Here is a 20268-nt window from a genome sequence, read left to right as displayed (position 1 = left end):
TACGGTGTACCCCAAAGCATGATTGAATATGCATTTTATGATACAGTGTAATGAAAACTGTTATGGAAAGTTCTTCGCATTTTGTAGGATTATACCTATACCTTGTTATAGTATAGCCTTCACTTTTGAGGTATAATAGTATGCATAACTCGCTCAGTGCATCTATATGTTTATGATAATAAATGTCTTATTCTTGATCCTTGTGTAAGAGAGAAAAACGTACTGTGTAATCATTGTTTACTTATAGAGACTTAATGATTAGAATGGCAATCATTTTGACACCATTCTCGAACGATTCAAATATTTTGTTATTATATAGACGCTTTGCCAATATTGACCACAGAGAGACGCTTTTATGAAGCAATCAAGGATGGATCAGGAACATTCAAGAGAAAGTATACCCATTTTCTCTTTCTACCGAAATGATTTTATGCAAACCTTTGGATTAAGTTACCATGAAGTCATCCACGTACAGGATTATGAAAGGTAGATGTAGTATAGTGGAAGACTGGTGTTGTTATATACTTCAAAGAGAATTTTCCCCCTATTTCTCTCTCATCGTATGCAGGGCATGTGCAATTAAAGGTCTGATCCTCATTACACCCAAATCAAGATTTCCAAGAGCATGTTTCTCACTGATCTCGTCGTCTTAAGAAATCCTGAGTGTGTTTAACCCTGTCTGCATGCGCCAGGGAATTTGGAGTGGTGTGTGCAATGCCATAAACGTGTTCGGCAGCCAAAGGGTTAGCGTGGACATCCACACCATATTTAAGTTGTATTTGAAAGCTATAACAAATAAACAGCTGGTGGAGTTTTCATCAGAATTAGACAAGAAACAACAAATGTATAGATATGTAAATTTGAAGTTTCACATGTTTTCACGGGAAAATAGTCGCAACCACACACTGAGAATAGGAGACGTAACGTCATAGTGTTTGTAACCCTCCAGTTAGTTTGTGCAGAAAATAGCATACAGACCTTGAACTGAACGATGAGCTTGATAACGAAGAGGGTAGGCAGAGAGGAAGGAGCAAGAAAGCACTAAAACGCTGAAGAGAAAGTGATGATGATGATGATGATGATGAAGAAGAAGAAGAAGAAGAAGAAGAAGACACATACACGGGTTAATAGGCCTATTGCTGGGCAGTATAACTGGAGTATGCATGAAACTTTAATTTTTTATCACATTCCTTTGCTTTCATGAGACTGTTTGTGTAAAAGCCAGCATGAACATGGCGTAGAATTGCATTTTAACAGTATAAAGTCCAAGCTATTTTGATCCTTCCAGGCCCAAGGGGGGAGGGGGCACATTGTGCTCCTATAAAGAAGAAGAGCAACTCAAACTTCATACATGACCTCATTTTTTAACTTTCTCAATCAGGAGTGCCTATCGTTGGGGCGCTTCTTCACTATATACAATATAAAGAAAAATGAAATGTTGAAAATCTTTTAACAACGCAAGGAAATGCCATTTTGGTCAACTCTAAATAGTGAACGTAAAAGCCATTAGGGCGATAATTCGATGATGCTAGAAGTGCTACAAAACTTAAAGGTAAAACAAAGTTTCCATACTCCTGTAAAAACTGGCTATCTTTGCCTGGTAGAATAGAAATATCAAATGCATACGAATTATGTGAAATAATGCTGACGATTTCAATCAGGTATAACAACGAATAAATAACTATAACTATATACAATCTCAGAGCATACCCAATCGTCGTTTACGTAGGCCCTATTTCTTTTTAAACAATCGATTATCGATAATCGACAAATTCAGCCACTTTTTTTTAAAGAATATTTTATTCTTCATCAATGGAAAACATAATATACAAACAAATTTATACAAAATTCTCCGGACCAATTTTATAATCCTTTACATCAATTAATACAAAACTGATACCAAAACTTTACATCAGTTTAACATGTTTTGATACACTCTAGTACAGTTTTTTTCACTATCCATATACACAATCCATATATAAACGTCTCTTCTTTTCTAGTTTTACATTACTAATTCCTCAATCTCTTAACAATTTTATTCTTTCATTACATAATAAATTCTATTAACTGAATCACTTACCCAAAAAATAATTTCTTTTCAGCTTTCATTCAATCCAACCTAAAATATCAATATCCATTGATTGAAGTTTATTGTTATAAAAAAACAAAACAACCCCCCTCGCAACCCCCCCCCCACCACTCTATACCCCCGTCCATTCTCCCTCTTACTACCCCACCCCATCCCCCTCCCCCTTCCAAAACCCCCATCACAGCAAAACCTCAAAGGCAACTGAAACCTGTGTGTCCTGACTTACATTATAACTCATAATACCAATGCGTGGAAAAGGCATTTCCTGGTGGATGTGCAGCAGACCCTACTCTATTAAATAAACGCAAAACAAATTCTCAATTCTTTTTCCAGTTTTCCCACTTTTGTAAATGTATTGACAACGTATAACGTATAACTGCTAATTTTTCTTCTTCTAACATATCCTGCTCTATAGACCTTTTAATGAAATATTCCGTTAGGGGTGTCTTATTTTTCCTTCCTAAAAAAAACAATTTCTTCACCAAAATTATAACATAACACAGCAGTATCCATCGATCACATGCAGGGTATTTTCTTGTGTGTGTGCGTGTGTGTGTGTGTGTGTGTGTGTGCGTTGTGTGTCTGTGTGTCTGTGTGTGTGTTTGTATGTGTGCTGTTTAAGGAATATTTCATGATTGATCGACTTGAAACAAAATGTCACAAAACAATATAATAATTTCCCATTGAATTCCTTCATGAAATTATCATAATAATTTTGATAACTTACTTTGCAATCATAATTTTGTTACCTATAAAGTCACAGTCATACAAAACGATATATTTCTTTTTCCTTTTTTTTTTTTGCTACATAACGTTTGCCAAATATTCAGGCTGTTTTTTCAAAGCGAAAATGTACAAATACCTACAGTCATGATAGAAACAACAACACATTCATTCTGCATTTTGAACAATGAAATTTCAAAATTTCATTGTTCCTTGAATGATAAAGTTTTATTACGAAAAGAATAAAAGAAGGGCATAGTAGGCCCTCCCCCTCCTTTAGTCCACGGTAATATCCCAACTCCCATTCCCAACCTTAACTCACATCCCCTTTTCCCTACCCCCCCCCCCCCCCCCATCTAAACTTTAGAGCTTGTTGGAAATACGATTGCGATTAATTGCCTATACCAACTACTGAACGGGGAGGGCTCTGTAAATAAAAGTCGTGTGCATGTACAATCGAATTTATTTTATTGTTTTGATATCAAAATACTGCATATCCTGCAAATAAAGTCAGCCAAACAAATTTGTTTCTAGATAAACCCTTTTGATGTTTTGAAAGAAAATTCCAAATGGTGGGAGATAAATTTTTAAAATCAAAATGATCAACTTTGTTGAGTTCATGTTCTGAAAACTCGGGATCGATTTCCAGATAACAAAATAGGGAATCACATCCGAAACTTTGAAATCATGACTATGGGGTAATAATTTTATTGTTCTCTTCTTCGTATTTTTCGCTTTCTTTCTTTTTTTTTTGGGGGGGGGGGGGAGGGGGGAATTTTTATCACTTTTTTTTTTAGCTTGAAGAACTTACCTGTTGACGCGAGAGGGCGTAATTCAAGCGTTCTGGTTCTGCTCGGTGCCGGGGCTCACACGGGTAAATAATTCCCCATCATGGAGACGTGTGTTAAAATTCAAATTTCAAAAAATTCTGTAAAATAACTGGGCGAAATGAGGTGTTTCAGCTTCACTAACCTGGATAAGTGAGATATACCCTTTCATCCATCAAATTTCCAGGGTGGGTTCTTCGGCTCAAATTCTGTCCAGGGGTCCGCAAAGCCAGACTACGAGTTCTTAATTGTCACTCAAAAAATCACCTATTTTCCGTACACGTACCCAATGAAATATAGTCCCCTCAAATTCCATCAAAAAAGCTTTCACCCTCCAACCAAAATGCAGTTTGTAGAGGAATTCATACTCAATATCTACAGCTATTCAGTTTTTTTTTGCCAAACTACATCATTTATTTTTCATTTATTTTTTTCTTCATTTACTTTGGTATCTTTGATGGTTGAATATACGAATTTGTGAAGGGGTCTAGGACAGTCCATTTTATTTACAGGTGTGAGCCCTATAAGGTACGGCACTGGTTCTGCTCATATTGGAAGAAAACAATGTGAGATAGAAGGGAAGAACCACCACGTTTCACACTTCTGTGAAGATTCTCATTGTAAAAATACAGCTGACATTTCGATTAACCGACAGCATCAATTACATTGTGACCTTCTAACATTGGAGCAGTGATGTAGGGCCTACAACCCTGTCGAATTATCACATATCATACTTATCTCTAACCATGATCACTCTCTTCTATCTATTCAAAGAATAGCCCGTCCATCTTCTGTCTATTATACACGTTTTCCCGCCCAATTTCATCAGATTTGCGTTCGATTTAACGATGCGGTCATTCAAGTTCGAGTGAATTTAAATGATCACGACATTCAAGATACCTAGTTCATTCATTTATTTTCATCAGCATCCGATTTCACGAGTTTTTCACACAAGGGTGTAAATAGGGCAATCAAATTAAAAATACAAATTTAGTGCAATAAACGCATTCAAATTCGCATCAGCGTGGAGAGCGTTAAGGAATTCAAATTCGCGATAAGGCAAACAATCACAAAGATTGGCAGTCTTTTTCGTTGTTGCTTTTATTTTTTGTAGTTACTCAGCTGTTTGAATATGCAAACTTAATACCTTGAAATGTGATGTTTTACTCATACTAGCCACAGGTATAAGATACTAGTATAACTCCACTTTCATACATAATTATAATACATTTACACTTTATTCATATACGATTTTAGTCGCTGCTACAATGCAGAGTAGTTACGTGAACATTTTGAATATAACGGACAGAATAGTAGATGAAGATGTACCTTAGACAACCAGCAAAACTGGCGATATGAACCCTTTGGTGAAATAGATCTAGCAGCTGATTGCGGCAACTTTAATTATGACATGGACGTCGGGAACTAAGGAATGGAATCAAAATGGATCAATGTGGATTTGGACGGATTCTGGGGTATGGCTATTTCCTAATTAATGTTAAGTCCATATACTGTTAGGGATGAATTGAAAGTGACAGAAAGGTCGACAGGAGAGAAATTCATCCAATACAATTAAGATAATTAAATGAGACTTTGAAATGAAAATGAAATTGCATCATCCAATCGTACGACAGTGGAAAAAAAAGCCCGTAGAAGTTGTGTTTCTTGATTTAATTCGAACGTTCAAAGTGCGAAGTTGTGTTCCTAATCATAATATAAATGAAATTGAAACTGGTATTTGGCACGAATTTGAACGTCTATCCAGCTGGTGCGAAATTGAATGCCAACTTTTAGCCGTTGAATTGAATGGATTTCTCTTTGAATCGAATGAAATAAAATCTAAAAGGAATGACATGAAATGAAATCGAATACTCAAAGAATTAAAATGAACCGTGAGAGTATAGAGCAGTGCCAAAATCGCTTGAATTTGAACGCATTTTCATTAATTCGAATGCAAATCTGTATGATGAAATTGGGCGGGAAAACTTAATACTATCCCCCTATCTATGAGTCCTTTCTTTGATAATTAATTCAATTATTTCTGATTTTTCGCATATTCTTTTTCTTTTAAAAAAATATCATCTGTTACCTTCTTTACTTTTTTTTTAATCCTTGCATCTGACGTGTGTGTGTGTGTGTGTGGGGGGGGGGGGTGGGGGTGAGGGTGGACGAGGCATTCATGGGCCGTTAGACAAATTCCACGATCATGGAAAAGTTGCGCTTATCTGCTTCGCCGCACGCCCCACCGAAGTGAACATCGAAATAAGCGTTATAATTTTGATGAATAGACTTTTTACAAAAAACCTTCGGGCGGATTCTGCAACTTTAAAAGGGAAGGGAAAATGGGATTAACGGAATAACCAAGTTAATTACGATTCATTTAGTAGGAAAATAAATAGACTAAAACAAAGGTTCCGAGGAGTCTTCTCGTCAGAGTGGCGGCGGAGGGGGGGGGGGGGGGGTGGTCACAAGTCCCCACTACTTAATGCCCACCACCCTTCCCTTGTAAAACTCTTTGCGGCCGCTCCTGAAAATACGTGTATGCGTGGTAGGCCTTTTTCACTACCCACCCCCCCCCCCCCCCCCCCCCAAAAAAAAAAAAATCAATCAAACAAACAAAACAAAACTGCTTGTCTCGTTTCCGATAAGAACGATAAGATAAGAACGAGTGACGGATCCGGGAATTCCGTAAAGTGGAGGCGCCTTTACAAAATTAAAGGGGGCGCACGCTGCCCCCTCCATCTATTTTTCTTTTTATTTCTTTTGTTTTACCAAGAAATAAAAAGGGGCGCGCGCCTGGTGCGCCCTGCCTCATGGATCAGCCACTGAGTCTTGAAAATTAGACTACAACGTGCCTGAATTTATCAAACTTGTTCTGCATCCCGGCCCCCCTCTGAGCTCCTCGACCCTCCCCACCCCCACCCCCACCCCCACCCCGTATGTCCCCCACCCCCACATTGACAAACGATCAACATGGCAGCCACCAATGTGACTGTGCTGTGCCCAAATGGTCGGCGACAAAACGTAAAAGTTACAGCTAATACCAGAATATTAGAGGTAAGACTCTTCCACGATTAGCCGGACTATACTTCAGTAGACGATGTGGTTTTCCCGAAAAGTCAAATGAAGCTTTATAGTCTAAAATTGGTATCTGGTTCTGATTTTCAAGATTGTTGTGTCATCGTGACGAAGCGCATGAGCCTCAGATGAGGTTTATGCATGCTCAGAGGCAGAGCAGCCGACTCGCCTCGTCGGGCGGGCGGGCTGCCCTCTGCTCTGGCTCTGGCCACTGGGCATGGACTACGTAGGGTGGAACATCCTATTACCGGACGCTTTTCTTTGTGGCTTTGAATTCCGTACTCATAGAATGAAATTTCGGCTAAAAACAACACCACTTATTCACAGACTCATGGAAATTACGAATTCAGCCAACTTACGTCATTTCTTCGTTCCAGTTTTTAGAAAATATGCTTCAAACATACCCCTCTAAAAATAGTGGTTTTTTTGCGCCGTGCAAAATCGCATTGTATTACCGGACGCTATTTTCGTAATCGAATAATCGAGGTCTTTCGCACCTAATCCTTGCACCAGAATCACAATTCATCCCACAAATCACCGTACACATTCTCACCGAGCGGATGACACACACAAAAAATCTGCAAATGAAGCTCAAATTTCGTATTTTACAGTAAAATGTCTGTCTTGACCATTTCGAACAGTTCACGCAATAAAACCTTGTGAGAAATCGACAACTGGTTAGAGTATACGTGCTTTGTCTATGGGAGCTGCACGCGCGGGCGATGAGTTGCGTGCCCCTTGGCGCACAACTATTCCGCATCGTTCGCGTTTGAGGACGATAGCTACAAATTTCCGATATTGATCAGTGAACTTTTGGTTCTAATAGAATCTTCAGCATTTTTCCTGTATGTGAGTGGGATTTCATGGAATTTCAGTCGCGAAATGTGATTCAAACATGCATAAATATTAACTATAAACGAGGTGCGGGTCACTCAACTATAAATTTGAGGTAAAATGTGAATTTTTTCGTGTTTTTACATTTTTATGTGGCGTTTTTTGCGATTTCGGTCCACACAAAGTTCTGTGAGGCTAATCTACGAAGTCTCGCGCGTACAGAATGTCATTAGTACGCAAAAATGTGCGTGTCCGGTAATACCATGGTGTCCGGTGACACCATGCTTGCCCCTACCAGCCACTATGCACTAGCTACACGTAGACACTTATGCGATTCCATTGTGTTACCGGACACTTGCTCTGAATTCCGTCGTCAGACAGAGGATGAAAATTCTAGTGAAAGTAGCACCTAGCTAGGTATTCACAGAGTCCTGAAAATTATGAATTTCGCAAAATTACATTAACGACGGCGTTAATATTAATATTGCATAAATTTAGCCATAAAACTGAAGTTAGAACTCTAGTCGAGTCTGCAGTTAGGCCTCATGTCTCAATGTTATCATCCTAGAATTAGAACCTAACGGTTACTATAAACTAAACTAGCACTAACGGTTAGACTAGTTAGGTCTATTATATTATTAACCTTAGAACCAGTCTCATTCATTTATCTCATTCATTGACTCAGTTGGAGTTAATTTAGATTATTTTAGCTTAGTAAAATTAATGAGTAAATCTGAATGGATGGACGAAGGAAGTTATGTTTTCATTGGTTTGTTTGTCTGTGTGAAAAATAACTTGAGAATTTGAGAACGAATTTGGATGAAACTGGCGGGAAAAGTTCATAATGTCATTAATGACACAAGGAACAGATGATAAAATTTTGGTAGTGATCCGGGAATTTTTCACGGTTTCACGGTATCACGGTTGAAAAGCTCCATCCGGAACATCACTCAACGTTGATAGCGGTCTGTGAGGGAACGGTATCTAATCGAGCTGTGTGCTCTTTAGCTTTTGTTTGAATATCATTGAGTCCTTGATGGAAATTGATGAGTGGGGGAGGGAGTTCCAATCTTTGGCAGATTTGGGGAAAAAAGACTGTTTGAAGCAGTTGGTCGTGATTGCTAAAAGGAACCTCAAGGGAGAGCGGGTGAGATCTTCTTGTAGACACAGAGGGGTCTCGTTTCTTAAATTCCACGTAATCCGTAATGGGGAGATCTGGTATTGTTATGGATCATCTTGTGCATCATGACCTGCCTGTTGATGAATCTTCTATGTTGGAGGGGTGGGAGTTGGAGGGATGCAAGCATGGCTGTGACAGAGCTTTCACGTTTATAATCGTTAAAGATGAACCGTGCCGCTCGCCTTTGGACAGCTTCAACTTTCTGTATATTGCTCTTGGTATGTGGATCCCATACTGAACTGCAGTATTCAATATGGGGACGGACAAGACTTTTGAAAGCTTGGATTTTCACTTTAGGAGGGGCTGATCCCAGGTTGCGACATAGAAAACCAATCATACATTGTACCATTAGCTTTAGATACTGCGTGGTCCACGTGAGTATTCCACTTCATGTCAGATGACAGAGTAACTCCAAGGTACTTATGCTGGTGGACTGATTGGAGGTCTTGACCGCAGAGCCTGTATGTGCGCTCAATTTTGGTCTTACATCTGGAGAACCTAATCACACTACATTTATCTGGTTTGAAGGACATTAGCCAGCGGGAGGACCATCTCTCCAAAAGTTTGAGATCCTTCTGGAGCAAGTTACAATCTGATGGGGTTTTGATAGGCCGATAAACCACACAGTCGTCCGCAAAGAGACTGACATTGGATTCCAAACCGTCTGGTAGGTCGTTGATATACATAAGAAAAAGTAGAGGGCCCAGCACAGTGCCCTGAGGTACCCCGGAGATCACTTCTGTAGGCTTGGAATGTGAACCTTGTACTACCACTGACTGTGTTCTACCTTTGAGAAATGCAGAGATCCAGCTATGTAATGGTCCCTTAATCCCGTAGTGGCGCAGTTTGTGCAATAGCCTTTCATGGGGAACCATGTCAAATGCTTTAGCGAGGTCGAGGACAATTGCATCTACTTGCTTAGTGTGCTCATTGGCCTCCCAGATATTATGAACTGTGGTAAGTAATTGGGTTTCGCAGGACCGCTTGGCTCTGAATCCATGCTGTGCATGATGGAGGGCATGATGCGAATCTAGGTGATTAATGACATGGCTATATATAACATGCTCCATCACCTTGCAGCAAATCGATGTTAGTGAAACCGGTCTGTAGTTTGCAGGGTCTGTATGGGATCCTTTTTTGAAAATTGCAGTGACGTTGGCTCTTGCCCAATCTGATGGGATTCTGCCCTGAGTGAGACTCTGGTTGAATATCTTAGTCAGGACAGGAGCGACTTCCGATGCACATTTCTGAAGGATGAAAGGGTGTATGCCATCAGGGCCTGGTGATTTGTGTGGTGATAACTTCATGAGTATTTTCATAACTCCATTGGTGTTGATGACCAATGGAGTTGCATCAGGGAGTTCCTTGCCTGGGACCTTGGGAGGGTTCATGGAGGAGAGTGTGGGTTCCCTAGTGAAAATTGATTTGTACTGGTTACTAAGTGCCTCAGCCTTGTCAACAGCTGAACTAACTAGTTGATTCCCATTCCACAGAGCAGCAATCCCACATGCATCCCGACGCCTACTTTTAATGAAATTCCAGAACCGTTTGGGATCATCTTTCAGGGAGTCAAAGACTGTAGTACAGAGGTAGTCTTGCTCTGCCTTTCTTAGTTGTTTCTGGAGTTGTTTCCTGATTGAACGATACCACTGCCAGCATCTTGTGTTATTGGTGGATTTGGCTGCATAGAAGGCCCTTTGCTTCCTTCTCGAGAGCCTCCTGAGAGATCTTGAAAACCAGGGTAAGTTAAATCTGGAGCTCTTCATAGAAGACGGGATGTGTTGCTCCATGGCGTCAATCACCGTTGTACGGAACCATCTCCAGTTGTCATCTAAGGAGTTGGTGTCAGCCTTAGTAAGAAAAGTGGTGATGAATGCTCCTAACTTTGCTTTCAATCCGTCAATGTTCTTTAATGGATCTGCTCCTAACTTGGGTTGTCTATAAAAAACTCCTATGTAAACTGGTTTGATGTTTACAATTTGTAGTTTGACCCACAAGAGTTCTGTATCCGTATCCAGTTCAGGGGCGTATGATGCTACCAGGTCGTTGCAGACGGCTATAAAAACCCCGCCACCCTTGGCTTGGCGGACTTTTCTATACACTGTATAGTTACTAGATGGACGGAGAAATTCGCTATCAGCTATGCTGGGCGATAACCAGGTTTCGGTAGCTAAAACAATGTGGGGATTATGCTTCTTGAGTTCATCAGCAAAAGACTGAGTCTTACTCATAATGCCCTGTAGGTTTAATATGAGTAGGCGTACTAGTATCCCATGGACATCTTTCACTGTGTGATTTTGCCCCTTTCTGCGATGTTGAGGTCCTGGGGGACGATGGGGGGAAGAAGAATTCCTTCTCCTATTTGAAGAGATGGGCGATGATGCCATCAGAGGGGAACATGGCTCATCATCAGCTCCTGTGAAGTCAGCCAGTACTTCAAACGAGTTTGAAGTGGAGATTGATGACTCAAATAGAGATGAGCTGAATTGGGGAAGACTGCAGTTGTCACATATCCAGGTGCAAGAGGAATTACTCAATTGGTTAAAAATTGTGCTGCTCATACCAATACATTGCTTGTGGAGCCATGTTTCACAGTCATCACACACAATGCAGTTTTGGTTCCACTTACATGCCTTGGAGCAAACCCCACAGGGGTACTTAGTGCGAGGGCCAGGGTTAGGGTGGATGTCACCTGACTGGGCAACCGTGCTCAACGAGATGAAAGTCTGACATAATATCATTAGCTTTGAAAAGGTCAGTACATATCTATGCTTTGTAGTAGAAAATTTTTGCAGGGCATGAAACTGAGATGAAATACTGATCTTGAAAGATGCTTTGTGGGCATTGCTGTCACTACTAGCTACACGTATGTGCCTGGGGATGTAAGTATGCACATTGAAGTAGTAAGTGGTCCCACCTAGTGAATTTGGACAATAGCTGCTCGTTGAAGGATGACAAGATACAATGAGTGCAGTTAATGTCAGCCATGGCAGAATGAAGAAGTGGCATGTATTCCTATGTGGGCCCATAATGAATACAAACTTCAACTGACTGATACGATCATTGACCAGCAGGAACATGCACTAATAAAGTGATGCTGATCTTCAAAAATTGATCACGTAAATTTTGTACAGTTGCAGATGTGATAAACATTCCATAAACTGCGAATAATTATAGTTATAGATTACACAGACTCAAACTTCTCAAACTTCTAAGAATTCATAAGGATACTCAGGCTCCGTTCTCAAAAGCAGGTGGTCCACATGGTTCCAAATCACAATCTTATCACACATCAAATCGTGGACGTAGCAAAATACACAGTGCTATGCAGTAAATGTCGTGATAACGCCGGCTGTATTGCTTGGTGCCTTGAATGTTGAACATTGACAGGGGCAATCAAAACTTGCACGATGTGAGGGCACACAACAGGGAAACTTCCGGTGTATACATGTATATCACTTATCAGCTCCCAAAAATTATGAATACAGGTTCCATCCTCAACATTTCAGCAAATCATATCCATTTGTAGACATTTGCAGACATTTGTAGACTAAAAACAAGTCGGCAGTAGATTTTATTGCAGGACATAAAAAGTAGCTCAAATACAAAGTCGCTGGCATGCGTGGTATCCCGAGTTAAATATACACATCAAATACACATTAAAAACGAATAATCCAGCACTCAGCAGGAAATGATGAATGATGAATGATGATGAATAATGTCCACACACGAAGGTTGTTTAAAATTGCAGAGATCTTGCAGCGGCAATATGGCGGGGGCTACATGGGCAGCTGCATAGGTTGCGTGTTGAAAGTTTCCCGCGCCACGCTATCCAGTGTGCATTGCAGCTACGGCGCTATGTGAGGCAATCCAGTGTGGGATTCCAAGAAAATCAATCAGATTCCATCCTCAAATGCATTCCACTAAAAATCACAAAAACTGATTCCCTGGGGCAAGTAAACGCTCATAAACATATTGGAAGCTTTATTGCAGATAAAAACAGCGAAAAATAACATAAACTAGAGAGGGGCCGTCAAAGGCGGCAGACCCACGCCTGAAGTACAAAGTCGGGGTAAACATAATGTGCATTCGGTCATCTACCAGAATTCGGTCACTTAATTGCCAGTGTGCTTTATCACCAGCCAGTGAGTTCTACCAAAGATCGTACACTGACATCGTTGACTGAGGTGTACGATCTTTGGTTCTACAGTCACATCACACGCAAAGTCACATCATTTCACATACGGTAACACTCATTCACAACAGGAAAGTCCTTTAGTCTCCTCCAAAAATCCATCAAATATCCCAAATTCCACCATCAAAAGTGCAGAATCGGAACTTTTCCAAGCGCGCACGAATTAAGTCCAGTTTTAAGAGTATTGTCTACGCGACGGGTCGCCGAAAAAGCGCTAAAAATCGAGAAATACGCCGTTTTCTTGCGGAATATTTTGATTATAGCAAGCCGAGAGTGTGATGGTATCAAAGGTCGTATGAGTGTACGATCTTTGATGGTATCCACAAAAGCGCAAAAGAAAAACAAAATTTACGTACCCCCTAAGCAATTACCCCTATGATTAGTGTCTACGGGAATTATTCAATGCAAGGGTTGAATGCAAATGTCTACTGCACCAGTATTCGGTCACCAACGAGCGCCGCAACGTCCCCGATGCAATTTTGCACCAACAGTGTAGAGCGCGATGCATTGTCAGCGGCCTTGCACACGCATTGACATTGAGCGCGCATATCGTGCAGTGTGACTGCGACCGAGCAAATGCTCCTCCAACGAAAAAAACAATCAATGTTAATTTGAAAAATCATCAAAATACGGGCCAGTTTGTGGCGACGGAGAACGAACTTTCATAAATCTAGAAGGACATAGTCCCTCAAATAGGCCTAAACGTAAATTTCGGAATTCTTACGAACATTTGAGCAGCGAAGTCGGATCGTTTGGGAGTTTATGTTTTCGTATGGTAGCGGAAAATCGCAAAGTGAGAAACGGAAAATTTTCGGAGTGGTCACTACTAGTGGGGTCAAAACTTCAAGGTCACACAGAATTTGCAAGGGTCAACCGATTATCACCAAAATCTAATCGATTCTTTCCTACCATTATCCAAACATCCCCTGAACATTTCGTGCAAATCCGTTTACCCGTTCTCTTGTTATCTTGTACACAAACAAACAAACAAACAAACAAACAAACAAACAAACAAACAAACAAAAACAAACAAACATACGGAACCCTTTACATAACCCCCTGCCGATTTTCATCGGCGTGGGTAATTATTGACGAAGAAAATTAAAAGAGCAGAGCTCCACTGAGACACGTCTTCCCTCTCTGACCACTAACCTTTTGTACACCAGGTTATCGGTTAGAGCCCGCTGCTTGTTCAGCCCTCCCCCGCCCCCTGTCTCTTCACTCATGCTGTTGCTGTTTCACTCTTTTCCTATTCTCTATCCTTCTGTTGTTCCTTATCTTGCTTGATTTGATATTGCCTCCCTAGTCATCTTTACCCTTCACTCACAGATTGTCCCCTATGACCATGATCCTTGGGATCATCACTGCCCCACCGCTGCTGCCTTTGTCTGCTTTAGTAGTCCCCCTCCCTTGCCTGTTTGGCTCCCTGCCTTTTGACTACAACCCACCACTTTTGTTTTCTTTGTTCTGTGTCCCTAGCCCTCTCCTGACTCTGCCTGTAAAGTTGTTGTGTATCTAGTCCTTTCATGTGATTGCTTTCCCTCTTTGTTTGTCATTTTGCCTCTAATGAAGATTCCGCTAGGATCAAAAGCTCAGGCCCCTTTTGACTCCATCACAAATTCCATTTCTAGTTTCCTTATTCAGTGACAATGGCATACGACTGGATTTCTCGGAAACCAAAATTTCAAAAATTTGTAGCTTTTGAAAGGATTGTCAAATTTTCCTCATTCTTTACTCTTGATGCTATGTCTACATTCACAGACTCCCCATACTCCACATAATTTTTTTAAATTCTCCATAAAGAATGATTTTACCAAGACCCATTTTGAGATGGACTTCATGTAACTTGATGTTCATGGTCTGTCATCTCATCGTTACAGTGTCGTTGATGTACATGTGCAAGTGTAGTAGTAGCACCATCTGTTGAATTCGCAGAATTAATAAAGAAAACAAATGAAAAAAAAAATCCAGAACATCCCCTGAAACCTACATCAGGCTCATAGCATTCATCTGTTGTGGATGGCACTGAACACAATATTCAGATTATTTCTTGCACATGTAGAAAGAAGTGCTTGAAGAAAGAAAGCTGTGACAGTTCATGATGATAAAACTATAAAGCAATACATTGTACAATGCACATGTGTGAATGCAATAGAGATTGAGAGCAGATTGAAGAGAAAATATAAGGTAAAGTAAATCTTGGTCATTAAAACTCACAGGATTTGCAATAATTTTTTCATGCAAAATTTGATTGTCTTTCCTCACTCAGGTCATAGAAAATGTTTGTCAGAAACAGAAGTACAACCCAGATGACTACAACTTAAAGTGAGTGTTCCAGCCATGATACCAACTCAAATTCATCCTTTGTAGCAAATCAGTCATATTTGCTCGAAATAAATGTACTAGTATGTAGTAGTTATACTTACGGCAGATATACCCATGAGTTAACAAGCGTGCACAGTAATGTTTTATTTTGGGCACCTCCATTGTAGTCTATCATACAAGTGTGCATTAGAAAATTGACTTTTAGATCATCCTTCACAGGACTCAAAAAAAAAAAAATGTGATGCCATAGTGCAAGACGGGTGTAAAGAGGGACCGAGTAAGTATTATTAAGTGTGATACTGCTGTCATAAGGATAAGGAATGAAACCAGTTATATCATGGTAGGATCAAGACAATTACTGTGTCAGTGACAGTTTGAATGAAGCTAATCTTTTTTAGATATTTCCTGTCGAGTTTTCATGTTACTACCATTTTCTGTGTGTAATCTAACAGAGCTGTATTTTAGCAGTTTCTTCGATACGAAAAATCATGTCAGTGAATGCGTAGGGATGAAGCTTGGGTATAACATTGCTGTTATTTGAAGATTTGTAGTGTTACTTTTTTCTTTGGGATGAATTTTTCGTACCAGGCACAACAGAACCGTGCTGGATGTGCAAGTTCCCTTTCGCTATGCCAACCTTCCAAACAATGTCAAGTTGGAGCTTGTCAAAGCCAGCTCCCCTCGCAGTCAGTCTGGCACGGCTGTGGTGGCGCTGCAGCTTCCGTCAGGAGAGCGTCTTCAGCGCAGCTTTGATTCATCCACATCACTATGGCAACTGCTCCAACACTGGGAGAAGGAAGGTGATAGGTAGGCATGGGGGGTGGGGGGTGGGGGGTGGGGGGTGGGGGGTGGGGGTAGCCTTTTGTCAAGGCCCTCTTACTGTATGATGGCTATAATAGGTTGGCAAAGCAAGCCCAGCTGAGCGTGACAGCGTGAGGGCCTTTTGAGATCTACTTCACACATTACACATAAACCCTTCTGAATAGTCATTTTAACAGGTTCCAGTTTACCAATGGAATGGCGCACTTTCCACATCCGCCGTCTTGGCATTGTCCAGCCTGATCGCATGCATCACTGACCACCAATGGAGGTCTGTGGCGTGCATTCACTGTATGCATGTTGGATTCAGGCAAACAGACACGCAGATTGGTTGATTTTTTTTGCGCCCCTAATTGGGGAGCAAATGTCAGTAATTCAGTGGGCTAACATAAGGATACAAATCAGATATCAAAAGGCCCATGCGCTGTCCAACTCAGCTGAGCTCACTTCGTTCGATCCCATTTACTCACCACCATACGGCGAGAGGGCCTTGGCAAAAGACTAGGAGGAGGGAAGAACTCCATAAATACTCAATCTTGAGTGATACACGCCATTAAAACCAAAACAACAACAACAACTCCAAAGGATTTAGGGAATGGTAAAAAGAGAGATAAAAGAATAACTGAGTTGATATCGTGATGGAAAGCTATGATTGATTCTCACCAAATGGACTTGGTCATGACAGTGACTGAATCTCATATTGTACATTCAGTATGATGTGCAAGGGTTAATTGATATGATTTCTACATGAAAGTGTGTGATGATCATATGAGACATTGCTATTGCATATAGCATAGCACATATTTAGGGAGTATAGTTTTCTGCAAATTTGTGATCTTGGAGCTCAATAGTGAATGGATAAATGTTTGTGTGCACATTACATTCATGTTGAGATCAGATTTGATAATTTCGCTTGTTGTTAAATTTGATGATTCCAACCGACTCCTGAAATTCATAAACATTGAAACCTCGTGAAATATTTGGAGTATACAATTGTAATGTTAATTCTACAGTGACATATGTGACTCATTCAAACAGCGATCATCCATATTATTTGTTACAGACCCTCCTTGACTGCTTCCTTTTTTTCAAGCGATGGCGGCACACTCCATCCAGTTTGCATCTACATGAGGGAAGAGGTAAGGCATGTCAAAAAGTGTTAACTGTGGTTGGCAGATGGTAGATGGTAGGTATGTAGACAGGATATCCAGTCAGATGTAGTATATGTGTTGGTACATAACATACATCGAGTGTGAACTGTACATACAGAAACATGAAAATTCACACATTGTTAGTTCTACCTGTACTTCGTCCATGCTTAGCTTTAAAGATTCTATATCCCTTTTGCAGCCATCACAAAATTTTGCATGGGTTGAGAATAATGGCTCCCAACATCTTGTGTGAAATCTTATGGTAGTATAACTTGAAAGTCTTTGAGGAAAAAAGAAAGAAAAACTAATGCCATGTCACTTGAGAATTTGCCCCTATATTGTACCACAAATAATAACATTTTTTAGACGTCCTTATAAATTCACTTGAAATATATGCTTTTCATTTCTTCTCCACCATAAAGAAGTTTCCAATTTGATTAGGTCCGAGTTACCTACTCAGATAGATATAGATTATTGGAAGGAATCTAATTTTCAAAGTTACAAAAGGGACACACACACTTAATAGGAAATGGAGTGTATAAAGATGTTGGGAATTTGAAATAGGATTCCGAAACCAGTATGTGACAATTATTTGTTTGTTTGTTTGTTTTTTGTTTTTTTGGAAATCTCATGATAAAGACACACATTGATTTTCCACTATTTTGCTGGCTATTGCTGGCTATTGAGGTACAGCTCTTCATATTCAAGTTTGAGTAACTTTGGAAGATAGCTTGCTGTTTGCTGGATTGTACCAGGGTCATCACATTCATGGAAAACGGTGATTGTAGTAGGGAAGAGAAACGCAACATTTGTCCATTGCATTATGTAGCATTGATTGTAGACATTGTTGCAAGTAATCTCAACCTCATTTGGTGTTCAGATTGTCGGAGAAGCTCGGCTGAAGGCTACAACACTGAAGGGACTTGGTCTAACGGGAGGCAGAGCCATAATCAGGTAAAACATATCATTTCTCTGTGTTCCGCTGTAACTGAGGCTGTAAACATTAGCTAGTATTCAATGCCTGGCATGTTTGTCCTCGGAAAGATATGTGAACAATGTAAGTGCCACTGGACATGCCATAGACACTGGTCACAGAATGCAGCAGTGCAGATTTATTGCTGCTCTTCTGAAGCTGTGAATATATTCCTAAGTGCATCACATGTTGTTACCTGTATTATTGCATGCAGTTTGTTTCCATGCTTAACATGCATTAAATCCTTCTGCTTCAAGGGAGTGTTCTTGGAGAAAACAAAACTGTTGCATTTTTGTCTGTCCATGTTGTCCAATAAGACTAGAAATGGTATACTACACAATGTTCAATAGAACTTTAGAACTCTTATAATCTTTTCTAATCAATATTAGGCCATTCAGTTGAGAAAAAAAGTTTCAATGAGCATTCATTGTTGGACAATTGCTATACATGTCTGTCCAGTGTTGCATATGTTGCCCCCAAATTTTTCGTCGTGGCAAAAATTTTAATAGATTACCTCTTTGAAGCAATTGGTATTGTGTTTGGGGTAATGCACATTGGAAACAGAAAATAAAGCAACATCCCTGAAATGTACCCTTTTACTGTGGAAATGCCCGCGTGGAAAGGGCTAGAACCTCCCCATGTGTTGCTTCCCTATACATGTTATTCATGTTTTACTTCAACTGTGCCGTTTCCAGGTGAATGTACACTGTATGATATATGTTGTTATGTAACTTATTGTGATTTTCATATGCTAATAGTAATAATTTTTGTATGTTTGTTTGTTCGATTCTTTGATATATGGTTCGTATGCATACTTGAGTGGGTCCTCTATTGAAATTGACTTTCTTTGTTGGTATCCCTTTATGTATGGAGTCTGTAGCCTTCATTTGTAATGTCAAGATAGCAAATTGTGATTGTCAGGTATGATAAACAGCTGATTTTGACAGAAGCCTCTTACATCCTTGGTGTGTAACAGTGTTCCTCAAAGAAGTATGAGGAAAATAATACTTGCTGTTTAGTAAAAGTTTAAAAAACAAAGCAGGAGCCTTTGTTTGGGGTGGTGATCATAATCTTACCTGTTTTTGTGTGATGTGTCTCTTTCCTCCCTGCCAAACTAGATTACTGCACAGAGAAGTGAAGCTCCCTTCAGCTCCAGAACCAGCACAACCACAGCCTGTTGCCACTGTCAACCCAGCAATACCCTGTAACCTCACCCCTGAAAATCAAATGGTTTCGTCTCAGACACCTGCATCCTGTGCAGATCAGGACACTTCCATGAAGGGAGATGGGGATATTGAACTCATGCAGGAAGAGGGGAAGTGCAGTATAACACCAGACGTAGTCCCTCAGGCCACATGTGTTGAGAACACACCCGTTGATAATAAGCAAGTCTCCTCTGAATTGCCAGGTGATGCTGCTAGAGAATGTTCCATTCCAGACAATAGGGATGAAATGCCCATGGACACAGAAATGACCACCGTCAAAGTGGAAATGGAGGGGCCAGATTTTGAGATGGCAGAATGCGAGTCGAGTGCAGCCAGTCAACCTTGTACGTCAGAGTCGGAGGAGAGAGTGGTCAGACCAAAGAAAGAGCCAGTCGAAGCTGGTGCAACTCATTTTAGTGCTTCGACAAGTGCAGGAGAGGGTGAGAGTGGTGGAAGGAAAGTAGCAGATGACACCAGTCATAATCCCAACAGCGGTTCTGGGCTGACTGTGGATGAATATGCCAAGAGGAGAATACACTCGCTTTTGGCAAGAGAAGCGGTAAGTCGCTGTAATCAAATTATCAATGTCATTGTCCAGAAAAGAAGTCATTGCCAGTGTACAGTTGTGAGAGATAGTTGCATCGATTTACTAATGGAATCAAAGGTTCTAAACACTTCTCCAATTGGGACTGTGTGGCAGTTTTTAGTTTAATCACATGAATAGAGGGAATTACAGCAAGTGTTATAAGGGAACTTCGAGGCCTGTAGGCATCACTGTTTACTAGCATTAATGCAGATTTAAAAAAGAAAAAAAAAAACTGATACAGTTGTACTGGGGTAGTGTGGAAAATATTTTCTGAATGAAAGAA

General features: G+C 40.4%; 1 protein-coding gene across 1 annotated transcript in view; it reads left to right on the top strand.

Moving 5' to 3' along the window:
- Positions 1–6612: 6612 nt before the first annotated feature.
- LOC139737812 (tether containing UBX domain for GLUT4-like) overlaps positions 6613–20268 on the top strand; it is a 54207-nt gene continuing 40551 nt past the window's right edge. The window contains exons 1-6 of the mRNA XM_071648488.1: positions 6613–6696; positions 15196–15251; positions 15840–16058; positions 17134–17209; positions 18102–18175; positions 19313–19958. Of these exons, the coding sequence (XP_071504589.1) occupies positions 6613–6696; positions 15196–15251; positions 15840–16058; positions 17134–17209; positions 18102–18175; positions 19313–19958 (1155 nt within the window). The remainder of the gene's footprint in view (positions 6697–15195; positions 15252–15839; positions 16059–17133; positions 17210–18101; positions 18176–19312; positions 19959–20268) is intronic.

The sequence above is a fragment of the Diadema antillarum genome, unplaced genomic scaffold (genome assembly GCF_040938485.1).
Source record: "Diadema antillarum isolate AM-2024a unplaced genomic scaffold, OU_Dant_1.0 seq00000706_RagTag, whole genome shotgun sequence".
Classification (NCBI taxonomy): domain Eukaryota; kingdom Metazoa; phylum Echinodermata; class Echinoidea; order Diadematoida; family Diadematidae; genus Diadema; species Diadema antillarum.
This window is presented reverse-complemented; position numbering and strand designations above follow the sequence as displayed.